The sequence below is a fragment of the Siniperca chuatsi genome, linkage group LG16 (assembly GCF_020085105.1).
Source record: "Siniperca chuatsi isolate FFG_IHB_CAS linkage group LG16, ASM2008510v1, whole genome shotgun sequence".
NCBI classification, from domain to species: Eukaryota; Metazoa; Chordata; class Actinopteri; order Centrarchiformes; family Sinipercidae; genus Siniperca; species Siniperca chuatsi.
Genome location: NC_058057.1, coordinates 27,432,204 through 27,453,492, shown reverse-complemented (window position 1 = coordinate 27,453,492; position 21,289 = coordinate 27,432,204). Strand labels below are relative to the sequence as shown.

The 21,289-nt window shown below is 41.2% G+C and overlaps 1 protein-coding gene across 22 annotated transcripts in view; it reads right to left on the bottom strand.

Moving 5' to 3' along the window:
- The window catches only part of adgrg6 (adhesion G protein-coupled receptor G6), a 116,208-nt gene that overhangs the window by 39,148 nt on the left and 55,771 nt on the right, over positions 1–21,289 (bottom strand). For 6 of the 22 annotated variants that reach the window (XM_044168102.1, XM_044168094.1, XM_044168095.1 and 3 more), the window contains 11 exons: positions 20,681–20,746; positions 16,492–16,563; positions 15,243–15,347; positions 13,492–13,569; positions 12,196–12,273; positions 11,647–11,724; positions 3,451–3,539; positions 2,625–2,677; positions 2,049–2,087; positions 1,695–1,843; positions 964–1,075 (listed from right to left, as the gene is read on the bottom strand). In XM_044168102.1, the coding sequence (XP_044024037.1) occupies positions 964–1,075; positions 1,695–1,843; positions 2,049–2,087; positions 2,625–2,677; positions 3,451–3,539; positions 11,647–11,724; positions 12,196–12,273; positions 13,492–13,569; positions 15,243–15,347; positions 16,492–16,563; positions 20,681–20,746 (919 nt within the window). The remainder of the gene's footprint in view (positions 1–963; positions 1,076–1,694; positions 1,844–2,048; positions 2,088–2,624; positions 2,678–3,450; positions 3,540–11,646; positions 11,725–12,195; positions 12,274–13,491; positions 13,570–15,242; positions 15,348–16,491; positions 16,564–20,680; positions 20,747–21,289) is intronic. The other 16 variants (XM_044168096.1, XM_044168099.1, XM_044168103.1 and 13 more) reach the window with 12 other exon arrangements.

Sequence of the window (21,289 nt, the reverse complement as noted above, 5' to 3'; positions counted from 1 at the left end):
AAACACAATGATTCAAAGAAACCTATCACATAAAATAGAAAATGGAAAGTTGGTCATTTTCAAAATGTTCTTTTTTGATCTACAAAAGTTTAAAAGATCAATAAACGCTGCCAGTTAGCTCCTGACAGCTGAAAGTACTCTACATGGAAACAAGTGTGAGAGGTAATGAAGCGCATAAAGGATACGAATTTCTCATCCCATTTACTAAAAATAATGTATATTTGAATTGTTGTATCATTTCTGAAACCATGTTGAAAAACGTCTGATTTATTTTTCCTTCAATTTCCGTTCATCTCGACTTACAGAAACTTGCTTGCGAACGCTTTTCTGAGACAAGTTCTCCAAACCAAATGACAAAATCAGTCACATTTGGTTTGTTGCCGGTAAGTTTCCCTAGAAGTAACATTTCCCGACTCTCTACAACGGGGAAACACTGGAATTTCATTTAAGGTGTGGCTAGATTCAGTCAAAAAAGCGAATAAGTGGACCTTGAGTCGGGATTGTTTGTTCCTTTATTTATGATTATGGAACGATTATAGTCAAACGAAGCCATCGCTGACTGTCAGTAAGAAATGGGATGCGAACAGCGGTCTCCTGTGTCAAAGTCATGACACGGCAGCTGGAGGCCCCTGGAGGCCCCTGGAGGCCCCTGTCAGGGAAACACACAACCAACCAACCGTCGACAGCATAGTTTTGATGTACTCTTTGTCTGCTGTGATGTAGGTCATAGTTGCATTATTACTGTGGTGCTGCAGTGCAGACTGACCAAATCAGTCTACGTTGATTAATCTACACAACAACAAACCTTTGACCAAAATAAAGGCAGACACGATGCGATGGAGTACCAAACAACGGGAACCAAACAAACGATCTTAACATGCACCAACACCTGTATGGTTCTTTTCAGTACCAAAAACCTGCTACTGTACTATACCAAATCCACTCAGTGTGTGTGTGTGTTACCAGGTCCTGGAGGTGCTCTGGTCCTTGTTGGGGAAGCAGGGCAGGTACCGAGTGACGGTGGGTCGGCTCTCAGGCCAGCGGTAGTGGAGCGGATTCTCCTCCGGACAGTTTTCTATTAGAAACAGGAAAACAGGATTTATTTCACATTAAACGATGAATTAAATACAAGGTGAATAAGAGTGCCAAACAAACCACGAGAATCCACAAAAAAAGAGAGAAAGACAAACAAGATGACAAATAGCATGAGGCTGGAGAAAAGAAATCTACAGATAAGAAGACTCCAGACGGAGGAGAAATGGGACAAAACCAACAAAACTCATGAATAACTAATAGAGGGAATAAATCAAATAAGAAAAGACCTGAAAGTGAGATGCAGAGAAAGAGTCTGAAAAAAGGTGAGTTGCAGTAATAAAGGAACAGTAGAGACACTGTCTCTCACAGTAGGTCACATGAGTCCGCTGTACAGAGCGGCTATCAGAGGTCACTGATCATTAAGCTTGCTTTGGTTGTTTCTTTTTTCTTTTTCGTGTTAGTTAACTGAAATTTGAGACCCTGGTTTTTCCCATGTTAGCTTTTTGTTCTGTCTGAAAGTGTGAAGGCTGGGAAGGAGATTACCTTGGAGGGAGAAAAATTAGAGAGAAAATAGGAGAAACTTTGTGGAATTGCTCTTTATGTATTTAGCTTTCTTCTCATAAAAATACAAATTAATATAACACTGTGTAGTTCCTCACCAATTAACCTGACATCAGTGGAGGCGGGCTGGATCTGCAGGCCGGCACCCATGAGTACCTCCCTGCTGGACAGCCTTGCAGACACAGCAGCTTCACCCAGACTCTCATTGGTGATGTAATGATAAACCAGCAGGGCCTGGCACGTGTAGCTGGAGACAAGAGCCAAAACAAACCTGAAATAAGCTGCTCGAAGTGCAGACTCAAAGAAATGACAGGGATGTAACAGACTCATCCTCAGAAACACTTCGACCCCACATCTGAGGGGAGACAAACACTTCAGCTGGTACACAGATGACAAATTCAACATAACAAACTCACAAAATGACACGAGAGGGTTAAATGTAAATGTTTTACCTCCCCGGGTTACCTCCGCTCTGTAAACCAGGCTGGACACTGGAGAGACAAAATGTTAAAGAGGTGAGAAAACGCCAGCGAGGATTTAGTTTAAGCCATTTATCTGCCAGAGGGAGTTTGGCTGAAATGCACTGGATGTGCACAGTATGTATAACTGGGGTTCAGGCCTGAGTACAAAATGACCCTAATACAGCTGTGAGGTGTAAGTTAACTGGCATCTGTTTCCTAAACTTCATTTCTAGCTTCTAAAAAACTCACTATCAGGAACACTATTTTATCTGTTGTGGATAAAAAAAGTTCTACCGATGCTACTCAAAGTTTCGACTGGTCCTTACAGAGGCTGTCACGTGATTAAATGTTATTTTAATTGATCAGAAAGAAAGAACTGGGAACCTGAAAGCCAAATTAAAATGGTTGAGAAAACTGAGGATTTAACAAGCAGCAACAATTACTTGCACACAGCGGCACTTGACGCAGGTCTGATATTGTTATATTCTGTAAAGAAAAGGTCTCGTACAAAAGCTCCTTGTTGCACTTGTTTGTTTCAGCCCTTCAGATAAATCTTTGCTGAATTACCTGATGAAGTCGACGTTGACTGCATGGGTCCAGCTCTGAAATGTCTGATTGAGCTGTAAGAAGAAAACAAATCAAATGAATCACTCAGCCGATAAAATGGGATTTCTCTGTTCTGGTTCTGGATCGGTACACACACTGTGGATCGGACAAACTGTTCAGTCTGCTCCATCCGAAGTTTCACGCTGCTTGCACAAATGAAATTCTGCTGTTGGAGATGTTACTGGATGGGAACTGCCCCCCCACAGTAAGTGACACACTGACTTCAAGGATTTCTACAACAATGGTGAATTGATCTCATTTTCCTTTATGTCCTTTAATGTGATATTTTACGTCTATCAAGGTATTTATTAGTATCTCTGTAGTGAGGGGAAATCTTTGTTTGGTAAATTTAAATGATTCATTTAATTTTTATTTTTCAGGTAACAGCGTAATATTGTTCCCTGTGTTTAAGGAAAGCTGGTCTGTTGATGTTTGGTACAAACTTAAGAAAATGATTGTCTCATAGACAATAACTACGGTGTTGAACTTTATGAGAAGAAAAATGTAAACAAAAGTCAGAGATCTTTCTGCGCACAGTTCCGTTCAGGGCTGGTGTGCTAATTCAGCCATGTGCATTTACACATTTTCAGTATTACAAAAAGACGTTTTTGTGTGCAGGGAAACTTCTCGTGTTTTAGAACCACCAAACACTCCACAGTAAAAAGCTACGGGCGTCTTCCACTCTTGCTGCTATGTGGGGGCCACCGAAGCTTGAACTTGCATACATCACCAGAGTAAAGGCATTGCAAAGTGCAGCGTTGGCTACATAAAGCTGGACTCAGCTTACCCAGAGAGCCACAGCACGCTCAACTTCAGCCTGGGGCAGCGCCGCGCTCTCATCATCCACCACAAAAGAAATCCGGTAGAACAAGTCCTCTGCAGATGAAGACGAGAGGAAAGAAACAGAAAATAATACTTCAGTCTCAATTTGGCACAGGCTATTTCACACATAATGGAACTTGTTTTTGCGCCTGTGCCACATAGCAGGAGGCGAATCGAGCGGCTGGAGCCAATGGAGTTATGTAAAAATCCACATTTACAGTGTAACATGATGAGGAGGAATGTGCTGTCTGACAGATTACACCAGCAGAGGAGGGGAGAGCAGTCATGATGATTTATTTTCTTGGTGAATGGGATCATTTCGAATCAGAAAAAGCTGCAGGAGAACACGTTTCTGTCGGCTGCAGCAGTTCAGAGATTCCGTATCTGACTTTCATTCACTATTTAAATCTTTAAGAGGATTTTACACTTTCAACACACGTGTGTCTGCAGTCTGACACCTCACACATTTACTTCTCAGCCACATACAGAATGAACAACTTCACCCCCAAAGAAACACATAGACAAAAACATATACTACATTTGAAAAACAGCTATTTAACAGCAAACTTTTAAAAAACACAGGTTATTCTATTCTGAAATCAAAAACATAATTGTTTATTAAGTAGCAAAGTTCTTGTTGAAAATCTCAGTGAAGCTTTATTTTATGGGACTGTAATTTCCAAAATATGTTTCTTTAGAGGGAAATAGAGCAACATGTGGGAGTTTTGTTAGTTGTGGTCCTTTATGTTGAAAGAACTGTTAAAGTAAATATTAACTTAAAATGTTTTTTCTCCCTATAAGTTGAATTCTAAGCCTGCCTGTAGAAAAACCGGTAAAAGGGTAAGAGACTCTCTTGGTTACTATGCAATTAACTCAAGTCAGTTTTATTTATAAATCCCCAATATCACAAATTTGCTCAAGGGGCTTTACAATCTGTACAGCATATGACATCCTCTATGCTTACACCCTCGAAAAATAAGGTTTTACCAGAATCTCTTTATGAGCATACAATAGTACTTCAATTTCCTTGTCTTTACTTTTCAAAGTTAAATTATAGATAATTTTGTCCTCTAAATTGTTGCATTTTTCATGATAAAAGTTTTATATAGCTAATAACTCATTTTCCCCTTAAATTTATTTTTATTTCACATCAGCAATCATGACAAAGAGGGAGTCCAACCTTTGCTCAACAGCTTGTTTTTTTAGTTCCTCATCTGCTAACAACATGGAAATAAGCTTGTTTTTGACCTGTTGTGTCAAAGTGTGATTCCTCCAACAGCAGACACGCAGTGTGGTGAGTCATTTTTCTCTTATTTAAATGTCCCAAACAGAAGCTCTTTTGGTCATTTCTTCTATGATAAGGCATTTTTAGGGCTCTCAGCTCTCCTGCTATGCTTCACATTGGCCACTAGGTGTCGCTCCAGTATCTATAATTGTTAGTAAATGCTACTGAGCAGTCAAAAGACTTCTACTCCATCAGTTCTGGTGGGAGACCCTGCGAGCTGCAGACCTTTAGCGATATGTTTTTATGAGGTTTAGGGAGCAGCTGATCATTGCAAACATTTTGACTGGATTTCACAGCAGTCTGTAAAATGGAGATGAGACGTCTATTATTTACTGTCTGAGAGTACAAGCAGCAGAGCAGGACATCTCTACCACAAAGCTGGATGGACTGAAAAACTCAGAGAAGAACAGGGAAAAAAAGAAGCCAAGAGAGTAAAACATGAGGATGCTAGATTTGTAGATAAAAAGAAAATGAAGAGATAAATTTGAGGTAGAGTGAAGTCTTTATAGTGGATATTGTAATGATGGACAGATAAAAAAGAAAAAGAAGTAGAGGCAGAGCAAGAATAAAGCACTACAATCCACATATTTTAACTACAAGTACCAGACTAAATACTACAGTCTGATTGGACAACTAGACTCAATTTTAATGTCCTACGCAGGGCCCAGAATCATGACGAACCAATTACCAGCCTCCAGAACCTGAGGGATCCCACCCATTCGTTTGATTGACAGCTATTTATATCTACCACTACAGAACAGGCAAAAAAACTATTGAGTCTAATTACTGACAATTAAAAACAGCTATTCAGATACTACACTGCAAAACCCAACCACCTTAAGAAGTAATTGAATCATGTATTCAGTCTTAAAATCTTGTTTTTTTTATGGAAAGTGCCATTATCTGCCAAATGGGTCCCTAATATCCATAGCGTTTATCACCAGCTTCAAAGTTTTTGTTTTGAATCAAGCATTATATGGCCAAACGTCTGTGGACACCTGAATATTACATCCATATGTGATAGTTGAACATGTGATTCTAAAACCATGGTCATTAATCTGCTGCTATCATAGCCTCCACTCTTCTGGTTTCCCAGTTCATTCAAAAGGTGTTGGATGGGGTTGAGGTCAGTCAAGCTCTTCCACAAACTGGGTAAACTATGTAATTATGGAGCTGGCTTTGTGCATAGGGGTATTGCCATGTTGAAACAGTTGCCAAAGAGCTGATAGAACACTATTGTCTAAAATATCATTACATCAGCTACATCATATTCTGTAGCATTGAGATTTCCCTTTATTGGAACTAAGGGAAAAACAAATGTGCACCAAAAGTAAAATAAAGTATGAGGACAGGCGTGCCCATATACTTTTGGCCATATAGGTTATATTGCAATCTGCAAGCACATATCACTCGATTAAATACATTTTCTTTAGTTAACACTTGTTAATCTCTCACCTGAATAGACTTTAAGACTAAATACAATATACTATGATGGATTGTTTTTACAGTGCATGCAACTGTCAGTACAGATGATTGTTTTTTTGATACTCTACATCTACAGTTTTTTGTTACTGCATGACATACTGTTCCCCGATGACAGTCCACACAGACATGTAAAATGAAAGCGTTGTTTACATCGGCATGGCAACACGGGCCTGGCTGCTAAATCCACAGCGGTAGGGCGCACTGTGGCCTTTTTGAGGCTGCTACTGCCACCGCTGCTAGCTGACATGCTGTCTGCTTTGAATGGAGCTGTTGGAGAGGAGTTCTTTGTGGTTATAAAATGGTGAGCATTGACGACCACAGGTAACGTAGGGGAAAGTAAGACATCTTTGTAACTTTGGTCTGGATTCACAGCCCCATTCACAAATACTCCTGAGCTCTGATTCCCACTGTGATTCGACACACTTTGACTTGAGTTCAAACTAGGCTTTGAAATTGTTAAATTTGAGTTTGCTGATGTGCCTGCCTTCACACTGAGATCTGGCGTTGGTTTCTTCTCCTGGGATGCTTCTATACGTCCATTTTCTATCACAGTTGTAGCATTTTTAGCCTTTGTGGTGTTTGTCATTTCAATTGACACTGAAGGAGAGTCTTTGAGTGTTTTAATAGTGGTTGCATTTGACATTGAGATGTATTTTAAGCCTGCTGTGTTTGCAGTGCGGTTGTCACGCCGAGGAGGTGGGAGCCCCTCAAACGCAGAAATGAAGCCTTGACTTGAAGCATCAATAGAGGAACCAGTAGGGTATCTGGAGGCTGGTGTGGAAGAGGGGATATTAAGGCCAGAAGTGTGCAGGGGGTTTGGAATAACCGGAGCACCAGTGGGTTGGTTTGCTACTGCAGAGCTAGGCCGATAACTGGGTTCAGAAGTGGGGCAGGGAGAGGTAGTCTGAATTTCAACAGGAAATGATTGAGTGATCATGGCAGCTTCTGGATTCAGATTTTCATTAGGCTGATGGGCTGTGGGAGCACTTAACATTACATACAGAGTAACATTGTCATTGGTGTTCACTGCTGAAGAAGCCAGTCCTACAGTAGATGCGTGTTCATCCGCAATATGTATTTTTGGAACAACATCCGTAGGGTCAAATAAAGCAGAGAGATGCGACAGTTTCCCAACTGCAGTGAGATTATTTGAGGCCTCAGGTGACGATACTGTTTGTGAGATGTTTGCAAGCTGTGGCAAAGCCTTGTCTTTGTCATGCTCTTTAGCAGAAACAAGGGGTTTTGAGTGGTTGTATTTCAATTTGTCATCAGGGAGTGCGAAAGCTTGGTCAAGAGGAAGTGATTGGCTGACTGTGATGAACTGCTGGATTGACTCGATTGACTGGCTAACATGGTATGTGGTGGATCTTTGGAAGGACTGCAAATGGTTGTCCAGGGGGGATTGGGTTGTTGTAGGCTGATGGAATCCAGCAGTCGGCCAACTAGGTGACAAGGAGCCAATTTCTGCCTCTTCCATGCTGGCAGATACTACTGGCATTACCACCCAGCTGGGTGGGAGAGGAGAGAGAGAAGGGGTGATGAAAGATGAGAGGGAAAGGGAGGAAGCAGTTATGTAGGGGGATATTGCAGGATAAACGGGAGAAAGTTGAAGAGAGGGGAAAGGAGGTGTGAGGGTTGCTGCAAGAGAAAGAGAAGGCAAAATGGAGGCTGAAAGGAGTGGGGGAGCAGGGGCAAAGGAAATTAAGTGGGATGATTGCAGCTGCTCCCCAACATCAACATGTGCCGCTGCATTTTGTGTGTCCTGCCCTGGCCTCTGACTTGAGTTTAGTTTCTCACTTGCATCCAAAAACTTGCTCGCATGTGCCTGAGCGCCCAAGTGAGTGTGTGCTGAACTGTGTGTGTGAATCAGACGGCCGCGGTGTTCAGTGTTAGTTTGTGTCAAGCCTGAGTGGTGCATATAATCAAGCCCTGAAGCGTGCTGGGGGGTTGCAGTGTTAAGCTGTGCACTTGAGCTACTGTGGAGTGCCAGCGTCTGGGTCGTTGCCATGACAGATGGATTCGAAAAAAGGGAAGTGGGGTGATTAAATGCATCGTCATAGCCAGCGAGTGCTTGTGAGCCTCTGGAGGTAGCGTGAGCACCAGCAGTGGTGTTTGTGTTCACTTGGTTGTTGGTGTGTAAATGGGATATTGTGTGCTTCAGCCTCCATGGATCTTTCTTAAAGGTCAGGCTGGAAGTATATCTGTCATGTGACCCAGATGAAGATGTATGAGCCAAGAGAAGAGAGTTCTCAACTACAGAATTAGGGGAGGGTGAGGAGGAAGACACTACAGTTTCTTCTCCCACCATCTGTTCTGTCATCCTAGCAACTTGCATCGCAGTAAGAGTCTCTGAAGATACAGTGAGTGACAGGTTGTCAAGGTGATGGGAAAGGGGACTCCAAGTTGAAAGGACGGGATTTGAAGACGAAGAAGAAATGGTAGACAAAGAAGCAGAGTGCAAACGTTGCGTTCTATCAGTATATGCCTGGAGCAGAGCTGGAGTGAGTTCAGAGGCCCAAATGCCAGCTGTTGGCAGTGATGTAAAGCCAATGGCAGACTGATGCACTTGACGTGACTCATCAGGCAGAATATATATGTCGCTCAAATCTCTCTGATCAGAATGAACCAAGAACTGCCTGACTGACTGACTGGCTGCATGAGAAGAAGGCCACAAAACCACTGACGAACCTAACTCAGGGTCAAGCAGCTCAAGTACCGCAGTACTGGATGCCAAATTCTCCATAGATAATCCTGAGGGAGTTGGCTCAATTTGACTGAAGGAGGAGTCTAAAAAAATTCCAACTGAATGGACAAACAGACCTGATTGGGTATCAAGGAGCTGATTGCCCTCGGAGTTGGGCAATCGACTTCTGAAAGGTTCTGATGTATTGTTAGAGGACTCTTCAGCAGAGTGAAAATGATATTCAGGGAGCAGTGCACCATCAACAACTGGCATCTGAGATTCAGTTTGGGCTTTAGAAAAAAAAGGAAGTGACAATGAGGATGCTGTGTCAACTCTTGTCACCACAAAGTCCCTTTGAAGGTTTGGGGACAGAGATAGAGATGACAACACAGAAGGCTGAAAGTTCCTGCTAACTCCATCTAACTCTGGAATGTGAGCAGATTCAACAATGCAGACAGAACAAGTTGGTGTTTGAGACCTGCTGATTAATGTAACTGTTTCTGGCATCAATCTATATGAGTGGGTTAGAGAAAGTTTGCTGCCTGCTCCTAAGCCACTCGCTAGGGTTTCCGAATCATCGTGAAAATGTGTTTGGGCGAGCACTTCACTTCCCCCCTCAGAAGCAGTTAGGGGGTTTGTGACAGGAAGAAAAGCACCTTGAGGGTCTGATCTGTTGAATGATTGTTCATTTTTGGCATCAGGGCCGATGAAAGCTGGAGGGATGGTGGTGGGTTCATCCAAGGAATAGGCAGCATCAAACTCATACAAGCTAAAAGCACCACCCTCCTCCGTGAGCTCAGTCAAATCATACACAAACGGCTCAGAGCCTGATGAGTACTCATCGCCCAGTGGTTCCAGAGGATGTGTCCTGTTACCCATGGCAATTGTTTGGTTTGCCCCACCGCTCATGCTCAGCAGCGACCACTGTGGTGCTACAGGTTTGTTCTTTCTGCTGTTAAGTGCTGACAATGATGACAACAACAATGATGATGATGATGCCAGGGGTGCTGCCCCCACCGCTGAGGAAGATTCCTTTGTATCTAATACCTCATCTCTACGCTGCCATGGAGGTGACCCCTGAGACGAGATTGAAACCCCTGATTCAGGAGAGAATTTTGAGTCTTGAGTGTTTGTCGGGTTCTCCTTGTTGGAGACTGGTTGATGTGAAAAGTTTGGTCGTGATGTAGGTTGAGCTGATGAATGTAAGCGAGCAGCTGTGTGCGTCGCATATCCCAGCATGTGTGTTGCATTTGTGTACCCATCTGTGTGTTTAAATACACTTGTTTGTGTTGTGTATGTAGGCCTGGCTGTAAAATTGAGTTCAGTTGGCTGTGCAGCGGGTTTCGTGATGTGAACCATTGGCATGGGTGGTGCTCTTGTGGCAGCTGGACGTTTTCCTCCAGTTGGCCTCTTCCTCCCTTGCCAGATCAAAGGGGTGGAGATGAACCCCAGGGAGGTCTTGGAGCTGCGATGGCCTGGAGGTCTGGGGAGGGAGGCTGGAGGTCTAGGGTGAGAGGGTTCAGGTGGAGATGGGGGACCTGGGATGGAAGTTAATAGTCTGGGTTCAGATGCTGGATCTGGGAGACTAGGGGCTTGGGTTGAAGGACTTGACTGACTGGATGCAAGGGACCTACGATGAGTGGCTCTTCCAGGGGGTCTGGGAATGAAAACAGGCCTAGTTTGTCTGATTTTGGTGGCTGGAGGAGCTGGAGGTCTGGGTGCGTGAGGAATAGGGGATCCAGCAACAGTTAATCCAAAAACATGCCAGAGTCTTCTGTTGTGAGCAGCTGGACCAGCCACAGGCTTGGACTGGGAAGCCAGGGGTTCAGGCTGCTGAAGAGTAACTACAGCGTCAGGTGTAGCACTGGCAGAGGCTTTGGTTGGAGATTTCACAGTAGACTCTTTTGCTGTCACCAGGGCACGGCACATCAAACCAGACGCCATTATGGTGAAAAAGCAGGTTACAGATAAAATAAAAGTAAAAACAGTATTTTCAAGCAAAAAACTCAAAGCAGTAGAATACATGGAAGCACCTGACACCTTTACAACAGACAAGCCATCATAAATTTCTAAAAGTGTGAGTATAAGAAAACTGTATCTTGATTACAATTATATTCCTAATTTTCTTTGCTTATCTGAGAAAAGATACAAATTTAGGAATAGAAGCCAAACAAAAAGAGTAAGAAAGGGTGAAAGCAAGAATAATGGAAAACAAGCGAAAACTAAAAAAGATTATGCAAATGTATGTAATATATGAGAGGAAACCAAACCAGAACAGTATTTCTATGATTAGGTTAGGTTGTCTTTTGGATTCAGTTGTAAGTATCACAACAGAGGAAGCAGGGGAAGCAGCTATTACAGGCAGTGCTGATCATTATGAAACGAACCTGAAAGAACCTGAATACAATTTAACTAAATCAGAGAGATACAGTATCACATCCAGGCGCTAGTGAGATAAAAAAAGACACATTTAGTAATATATGGTTTAATGTCTGTTATTCTAATCATAACAGGACCGCTAGTTCAAACAGCGGCAGGAAAAATCTAAACTCCCAAGTCAGAAAAGAACGTACCTTTCCCAATAAAAGCTTAAAACGATGATAGCAAAGAATTTTTTTCTAATGAGACAAGGAGGAATAACTAGACAAGAATGACAGGAGAAGCTTCGAACTTGGATGCCGTACTAGGCAAGCAAGTGTGTATCTTACCCCAAGAGGAAGCAGTAGTAACAGCTATGTAAGTGGTTGGTTGGTTAGTGGTTACTAACAGCAGTGGAGGAGTCGTTCCTGGGACCATATGAGAGGAAACCAAACCAGAAGAGTATTTCTATGACTAGGTTAGGTTGTTTCATGGATTCAGTTGTTAGCACCACAACAGGAGAAGCAGCTATTACAGGCAGTGCTGATCATTATGAACATAAACAGTGAACCTGAACACAGTTTAACTAAATCAGTGAAATATCACATCAAGGCACTAGTGAGATAAAACAAAATATGATACGTTTAGGGAAAAATGATTTAGTATCTGATATTATAACCATAATAGGACCACTAGTTCAAACAGCAGCAGGAAAAATCAAAAAAAAAAAGCAAACGTACCTTTCTTGGATAAATAAAAGCTTACAAGGATGATAGCAAAGATTTTTTTTCTAATGAGCCGACAAGGAGGAAGAAAAAAGAAATAACTAGAAAGGAATGACAAGAGAAGAGTGTTTCGACCTTGGATGCTGTACTAGTCAGACTAAGTGTGTATCTTACCCCAAGAGGAAGCAGTAGTAACAGCTATGTTAGTGGTTGGTTGGTTAGTGGTTACTAACAGCAGTGGAGGAGTCGTTCCTGGGACGAAAAGACAGGAGAAAAGAGGAGAAGGGAGGAGGGCGAAAGATAGAATAAGACAAGCAGAGGAGGAGTAAGGAGGAATGGTTGCATTCTTAGTGTTGTGCATTTTGAGGGTAGTAGTGTGAGTGTTTTATAAATGTAAATAATCAGCAGAATGCAAAAAGATCTAAACATGCTATTTAAATAGAACAACAAAATGTCTAACACGTTTTCAATCATAGTGTCTAGAATTAATACAAACATTTGATACACTAGGACAGAGTCTCCCTGCTACCATGAAAAAACAAATTAATATAATTTAAAGAAAGAAATTATCACGTTAGAAGTAGTATTAAAGTCCTAAGAAGTACTGCATGCTGCTGTGTTTTTGCTGGTATTAAAATAGGCTAAATAAGTTTGCAGATGTCAAAAAGCTCAAGTGTAAGAATTATAATATTTCATGGGAAAATGCATTACCTAACTAGGTTATTCTTAGTAACAGTTATAATTAATTGATTAATTGAATAGCTGATCAACAGATAATGAATTAACAATCTTTCACAGATTCAAGTTTCTCAAATGTGATATTGCCTTTCTCTGGTATTTTCCAGGTATTTTAACATTTTCTGACATTTCATAAATAGATAAGTCAATATATTAATCAAACATGTATATTATAATTAGTTACAGCCCCAGTTCCAAGCATTTATTGACATGGTCAAAATCGGGTTTACACACCTGATTGCTGTGCTGTGACCCAGCCAACAATGCATTAAGGAAGGGTATTTAGGCTACAATACATTAGGCTAAATTCAAGCAAAATTTTATCATGCATAAAGTTTTTTCAAACACTAACAGCTGGTTTAATATTCTCTGAGAATAAGCGATGACTGACTAAATGTCATTGTTAAATGTCAAATCATAATTGGGGTTTAATATTCATACCATCAAAGGTCCAGCTGTACCCATAATCATTTAACCAGGTTGGGAAATAAACTCAATTGAATTTAATTTCCCTTAGTTCAAAATTGCCCCCGTTTTACTACACATATTTAAAGTTTAATCACCCAGACCCCCTTAGCATTGACTGGCACAGAGTCAAATCCTATATGGATTTTGTACCTGCCAGCACTTATGCCACGCAGATTAAAACTGCATGCATTTATAGCAGCATTAGGCGTTTTGTATGTAAAGCTAGTCTTAGATGTGGCTTCGCCCCAGGATTGTTGCTCTTACCATGCGTTGTGGGGTTAGTAGCTGGTTGGTTAGTGGTAGCAGATGAAAGCGTTGGCGTGCTGCTGGTTGTCTGTTGGGCTACAAAGGAAGTAAACAATCACAGAATATCAATCAGCTCAATAGACACATGCTGTACGTAGAATATGCACCAATCTGTGAGCAGGTTGTCATATCAAACACCTGCAAAGAAAGGTAAACTCCACTGATGTTGTTGTTTTTTGTTTTTGATGCAGATTGTTTGGACCTTTGAGTCTATGTGTACACTTGTATTCATCACGTTTTGGGGACAACAATCTGTTAAAGTTGGGGTATGCGATTCTGGAGAAATCCAATACCATGATACAGAGCAAACAACGACACAGCAAGTACTGTAACTTAGCTAGGTTGTGGGTTAGCAAACTGTCCCTACAGCTGCTGCTGCGAAGCTAACAGCCAGAGAGGACCAGACGGTTTCCCAGAGCCAGCACAGCAGCTCCAGACAGCGACGCTCACAACTCTCCTGCTGCTACAGCTAACATCACAACACCAGCAGATCTCGGCAAACTAGAGAGTCAGCTGAATGTCCGCGGGCAAGTCGTTTAACGTTACCTGACACACATCATGGCTGGAATAGTGTGGCTTTGTGTGTTTCCCATTTACAGAGCCAGGGCTGAGTACAAACACCAGAGTTTTTTTCAGCACAGACACTGAACGGACAGCTAGCGGACCATGAGGAGATATTCGCTGAATTTGACAATGAGACGTGTACTGGATTAGAATTGCATATCCCACCTTTAATCATGCTACATTGTGGGGACAACTTGAAAACACAGCTACACTGTAGCGACAACAGCGTAAAAAGACAACTATGTGGGGATAACAATCTGTAAACAGCTACAGTACACTGTGCAGACAACAACCTGTAAAGACAGCTATATTCTGGTAGCATCAACCGAAAAACACACCTACAGAGAAATGAGAAACCAACCTATGATGATCCAGTGTGGGATGAGAGAGGATATTAACTAGCAGTGATTGTAAACGGTAAGAGCAGTGTTTTCTGCTTACTCACCAAACTTCATTTATAAATCCTATAGTTTTGTTTACTGTTGATGTAAAAAAGGCACATTTTATAAATCAAGAGGGTCTTAAGGTAAATTTGGCATGGATGATTGCCAACAAAACAACACTTAACGTTGACAAAAAGGCAATCTACTGTAAAGGTTCATACAGAAGGGAGAGAGAGAGAGAGAGACAAACAGCTGTTTCTGTGTTTGGGTAGTGGAGCATGACAAACAGGCTGAGGGACAACAGATCTCATACAAATAGCCCTGTCTTAATAGTCTAACCTGTAATACTTCTCTCCCATAGACTTGAACTGAATTGATCCTCAAAAATATGGGACAAAAGTGCGTCCCATATCAGTTCAATATGGAAAACGTCTTTAAGTTACCAATTACGGGACGATTCCGTATTTTACGGGACGATTCCGTATTTTACGGGACGGTTGGCAACCCAAGTTGCAGGACCAATCTCAAAAGTCTTTCTTGATTCAGAGAAAAATAGACTTGGATCAAGGTAAGCCTTTTGACATTTTGGTGCACAAATTGGGTTTCCCAAAAGCATCTTGGAGTCAATATGTCAATTTGGTTTGAAGTTTTCTGTTTTTTTTTGGGGGGGATTTAGTAATTACTTTGTTGTTGTTTATATTTGAATGGAAGACTAGAGATGTTAATGGCAAACAACAAAGCAGCGAAGCAGCGAAGCCTTACCAGAGGAGGAGCTGGTTGTGCTGGTGGTGGTGGTACTGATGGTTGATGTTAGTGGCATGCTAGTGGTAGGGATGGTGGATGAAGATGGAGTGATGGGAGGGAGAACTGGAGACGACAAATCAAAGGATACAGCAGAACGAAAGGGACCACACATGGAAAACAAAAATGGTTTTAATGTTGCCAAGTGCAGATGAGGAATGCCTAACGCTCCTTTTGGGTGCAAAGCTTGATACTTCCAACATGCAAGAACTTTTTATGTGCTCATGGATAAGACCTCCCACATGCTTGTGTTAAAAAAAATCATACTATGTGCCAAGTAAAGAATATTTTCTACTTCAGTTGAGCTACATATTTAAAATTCTACTGTGAACTGCACTGTCCTTTGTTGGAACAAAAAAATCCTTATTACCCTAATCAAAGAACAAGAGCTGATTTTCATAAATTCCTGGGAACATTCATTTGCCACTACAACTTCTCACATGGAAAAAGAATGTCAGGAAGGTTAATTACATAATGAAAAGATTTGATGAACTCATTTTTAATGCAGTGGTAGATAATATTTATCTAGTCTCAGTCCTCCTGAGTCGATCACATTCATCAGTCCAGAACTAGCTGAATCCTCTCCCAGATAGATAATGAATAATAGAGTGAACAAATGAATAATCAAGGGTTTTACTTTTCAGGAGGTGCATGAAAAGTAAAATAGCTCTGAGCAACTTTTCATGGGTCCTTGAAAGGTCAAACTTTACAACTTCAGGGAGTTCTGATTTTAATGAGGAAAGCCTCTTAAAAAAACCATTAAAGATAATTGTTTTTTGGTGATGAATTGTGAATGACTTCCTTGAAAAGAAGTCTTCCTTTTGGATCTCAGATGAGCCCCCAAGTTTATCTTAAATTTACAGGAGATGAGGCAAAAGAGAAGGGGACTAAACAGAGCCTTTTGGCTTTAGTTGCTATTGACAAAAATCAAGAGATAAACCACTGAAGCTTATCAGCACAGCAGCTGAACAACACAGACGAGCATTTTAAAAAAAGGGGTACTGGGAGGCTGAAAAACTAGAGTAGGGGAGGAATAAGAGGATGATCAAACAGCAAAAGGACGGTGCTGGAGTGAAAAGGGAAGGGAAGTGGAGAAGGAGGTGAAATCAGGAGAAAGAAACTACAGATGAAAAAGAAGGAGAAGGGAGTCAGAGGGATATTAGGAGAAGGCTGCACGAGAAGGATGAGGGCGAGGATGAGGGTTGCTTACCGTAGGTGTCGGCATTAGTAGCATGGATGGTGTTAGTGGAGTCAGTGGATGAAGTGGCGGCAGAGGAAGTGGCTGGCGGTAGTGACAATGGGTTGGGATGAGAGAGAGAGAGGGGGAGAGAGAGAGAGAGAGAGAGAGAGAGAGAGAGAGAAAGATGCAGAGGATGATGAATGGTTGTGAAGCTGCATGATCATCTTCAGTGCAGAACTTGTAATAGTGTGAAGTAGGGGTATACAGTAGAAATGCATTACTGCAGGTTTCTTTTTCTCTTTTCTCGATTATTTTCTAACAGCGTTGTTACATAAAATATAAGACCAGATGCACAAATTCATCATTAAAGATGGATACAGGTGACTTGGGAATCCCAAACAAATTGCTAACAGTGTTAGCCACAATGAAATACCAACCAGACTGGAGCTGATCGCTCACATGCATCTGGTCTTAAAATGAGATGCAGGGGTAATCAAGAGCCTTAAATCTCAAGATGCGTTCAGATTGAACACAAATCGAAATGTCTGATAATAATAATACATGAATCCCATGGCTCTAAACTTTGCGTTGTATTCAGTCTGAACACACCTTTGGATTGCCTAACTTAACTACATTTACAGTTGTAATTTCCGAAGGGGTCATGTTGGGACATTTAAGGTAGTGCTCAGGTGCATAACAGGTTATGAGGAAAGAGATAACTTAAAACCCAACCGTCAAAGTGATTCCAGAGTTGGGGTAAAAAATGAGATTTGTTTGATTTTCACCCGGTACATGTCTACCTGCTGCATTCTGTAAAAGGTAGAGAAAATGTATATTTATGCCGAAATAAATACAATGTGTTTGAGACCTGTTTTCTGTTGACCCACATGTGCTGCCAGTGGCCAGATATTGTTATGGAGAATACGAACTGTCTATTATTGAGGTCAATTTTGTAGTTGGAGTGTTGTGCAAGAATAAAGCTGGTACTCCCCACTGCTTCACCAACTTTCTGAGGTGATGAAACAACTAGAACAAGCCAATCTGAACTGCCCATCAGTGGGATTTCACAACTGCAAAAACATAATGATATCCAGTATCAAACTTGTGTTTTGAGGTCTGAATCAGGCTTTTATACTGCTGTTATTAGTTCTTTGTATGGCATGTCAAGGGAGAGAGCAGGCCAGGATAGCGACTGATAAATAATGATACTGTTATGACAATGAACCACAAACAGTTTGTTCCAGTAGAAAAATAAAAAAATGTGATTTATGTGCTTCATAGACATATAGAAGTCATGCCAATGTGTTCCAAAAATAGCCTCCCTTTAAATTCCATCAAAACCATGTTACTTGTGACTGGTGGTTCTATTTGATTAGAGAATTCCATTTTCCTGAATGGTTCGACCTTGACGAAAGCTTTGTTTGCTGAAGCACATCTGTTCTCACCAGGGATTCAGGTATCCTGGTGGCCCAGTGGCAACAAAGCCTGGCATTCAATCAAAAGACCAGGACACTGATTTCCTACCAGCTTCGGGAGTGCTGCTCTTTAGACGACCCTGCACTCGGTAGACGAATCTACTTCAAGGATTTAACGTATAACCCTGTGAGCACTCTCCCATGGCCTGCTGACCTGCCTGGGTCATTTATATTCTGGGACACAAGCTGCAGCTTAATTGGCTCGACTCCTTTCCTCTCATGAGCACAATCCCACAAAAACTGACCTTTAGAAAAATGTCCCTCTGAGTTCTCCATAGCACAGGATAGTGTGAGAACTGACATTTAGGAGTGGGGTTGGGTCACGTTGTCAGCTGGCCCCAGCTTCTGTTCAAGTTCAAGTTCCAGATCACGTGACCTCCTGGAGCAAAGGTGATTGGCTAGAATGAGATTTTCTTTAAACCATGATCTGCCTATGGACAGTATTCCAGTTTTAATGGTTTTGGCTGGGCAGTAAAGGGCTCATTGCTGCAGCTGAACAGCACCCTGGGGTGGTTTTCTTTCAAAACGTTCTCTGGTTCCTTCACGTATGTTCCTCTCACACAGAGGGGTCGTTTAAAGAAAATGTCATTAACAGATTCCACATTGTTTGGTGAGAGTGAGCGACAGAGGGTAAATGCTTATTAAATTGCAAACTTTCTATCCTTTTTTGCCATATCTGCAGACACTTGAACTTGTGAAGAAGGGTTAGGTAAAAAAAGCAGAATGGAGTCGGGATCTGTCCTTTTCAAGATTTTGCTAATTTCAGCCTGAATGAGATTCTTGTCCTTGTTTGACTTCATCTCTTCTCAAGCCAAGTCAGTTTAATTCATACAGCCCAAAATCATAAATCAAATCAAAGAGCTTTACAATCATACAACATATGACACCCTGTGGCCTTAGAGCCTTGATTCAGATAAGAAAACCCTCCTAAAAAAAACTCCACCAAAACATCTCTTCTTTATCATTTATAAGTTCATTGCCATCCACCTGTTTTTATGAGCATTTTCAATTTGCGCATAAAAAACCTGAGTGGAAACGCCGGAAATTCAAATAAAGGTCGAAATGTCCACAAAAGGTTTTAAGCTTGGCTGAAGTGGAAAACATTGTGACAACGTTCAATGGAAACAGACATACACGAAGCATGTGACTTAAATGTCACTCAAGCTTCTGCTCCACTGAAGAGACGAAGAGACTGTAACTTTCCTCACATTAATTAAGTTTGTTTAGCGCTTTTTTAATCATATCATCCTTCTTCCTCCAGTTTCTCCTTTTATTACATCGACCCCTCTCCTTTGATCTCAACTTCCCTCTTTCTTTTTCCCTCCTTTCTCATCTCAATCCTGTCTCTCATCTTTGGCAAGAATATGTTCGGGGCTTTAGAGGACTCAAGTCTGGTTGGTGTTAGAGAGTTTCTCTTAACAAGACGTCCAGAATCCATTTCAGGGGTTAGGCAGCTTTAGGGGGTTCAGGAATCCTTGGGGGAACTGGAACTTCCTTAAGGCACACAGAGCAGAGACTAACAGCAAAAAACATCATCCTGCAAGACTGAATGGGAAGTGTATGGAACTAATACTGCCAAGGTTGAGAGTTTGATTCCCACTGGGTTCACCTGTATTAAATATGTATGTAGTCATGGAGGAAAACATCAGTTATATACATCATTCTTGGCAGCAGGTTAGAGGTTTCGTTCTTCGTGTACTTCAGTGAATAATTCAAGGTATGAACACTGCCAGGGTTCCTTTCCCAGCAGGGTCGCCCATGATAACAATATGTGCACTCATGGTACCCAAAGGTGCTTTAACCAAAAGTTTTATGTTGAAAACTTCTTGAAAGATGTGCTTCAGTATGTCTCAGACGTTCATGAAAGTATGGCATGGAAGTGAAATGAGCTTATTTCAATTCAGTTTAAATTTTATTTATATAGCAACAATTCATAAGTTCTCTCATTGCACTCTTCCTATAGAGCAGGTCTAGACTGTACTCTTTATAATATTATTTACAGAGACCCAACAAGTCCCATCCATTTCCTAAACACTGTATAGATGCAGCTGTATTGTAGAGGACTTACAGTATATTAGATGAGCAAGTGATGCACGAAACTCAATAACCAAACGAGAAAAAGGAATGATAGTTATAGTTGACAGACAACAGAGTTTTGGGGGAAATTGATATGTTCAAGAAATCAGTCTGCGGTACTGATGGTAGATGGATGATAAACTTAAAAAGAGAAACTTCTGCAATCGCTGTTATTATCTTTTCCTAGAAACTGTAAGAGATGTTCCACTGTCTATTTAAAAATACCATCATTTCTTGTTACAGAAGATTCTGCCAACCCACTGTTCCCAGTAAGTACTGATTTGGTGATTTTCTGATTAAAACATGTCTAGACATGGCTGAGCTAAATTTGTTTGAAAAGTAAAAGTTTTACTCTGTGTTTTTCACACCAAACACGCTTGATCTGGTTGAAAGGAACAGGTGCATGGCTGATTACCTGTCATTCCATACGACTTCTTACTAAGTTTAATAAATTAGTACACAAAACCGACCAGAAGTAAAAGACAGAAAATTGTTCCAGATCAAATAAACCAACAGGTGTTAAAGTGACCATAGACATCTAGGCTTTTCAATGTAAAATGAGTTCTGACTACACACTGAAATTAAATTTTACCTAAATCTCTAAGTGTTATTTTTATGACCAGTTGCGAAGACAGTGTTCACCATGCAGATGTGTTTATTTTTCCTACCTGGGCAGCCCAGTCCGAGGGAGTCACAGCTGGTAGTGAGTGGTGTGTTGCTAGAAGGGGAGACACCTTTGGGGAGGGGGAGGGAAGATTAAAAACAAAAAGGTTAATCAGTTAAAAATTATTAGGGAATGTGGTTTTAATTTTGGGACATGTTAGCAAGAAAAGCCATGTATTCACAGTCATTTTAATGCACTGATATTCATTTCAATGCATTCAGACAATGCTGGAGGGTGATGCAGCAGTACACAAAATAAAATTAAATATTTGAGTTCAGTTGGTTAATTTTACATTGTATATATAGCAGGATACTTACATTGATCATATATCAAATCAATCCCTCTCATTGCTGGCTGAAATGTGCTACTCTGAAACTGACACTCTCCTTATTGAGAATGTCTAGCCTGATAATCAAACCGAACCGCCAAAAGTCAGCTCAGAGGTGTAGGCAGCTATTCAGAGGTCTGGAACAAGGCGAGACTATTTTAGCCTCCAACATAGCATTTTAAGATTCAGCCATATGAAAACTTTTTTATTTTGCAGAGAACATGGGGTCAAGATGTTAATGTGACTAAGAGTCTACAGCCATGCTACCGGCTCAGTGAGCTAAAT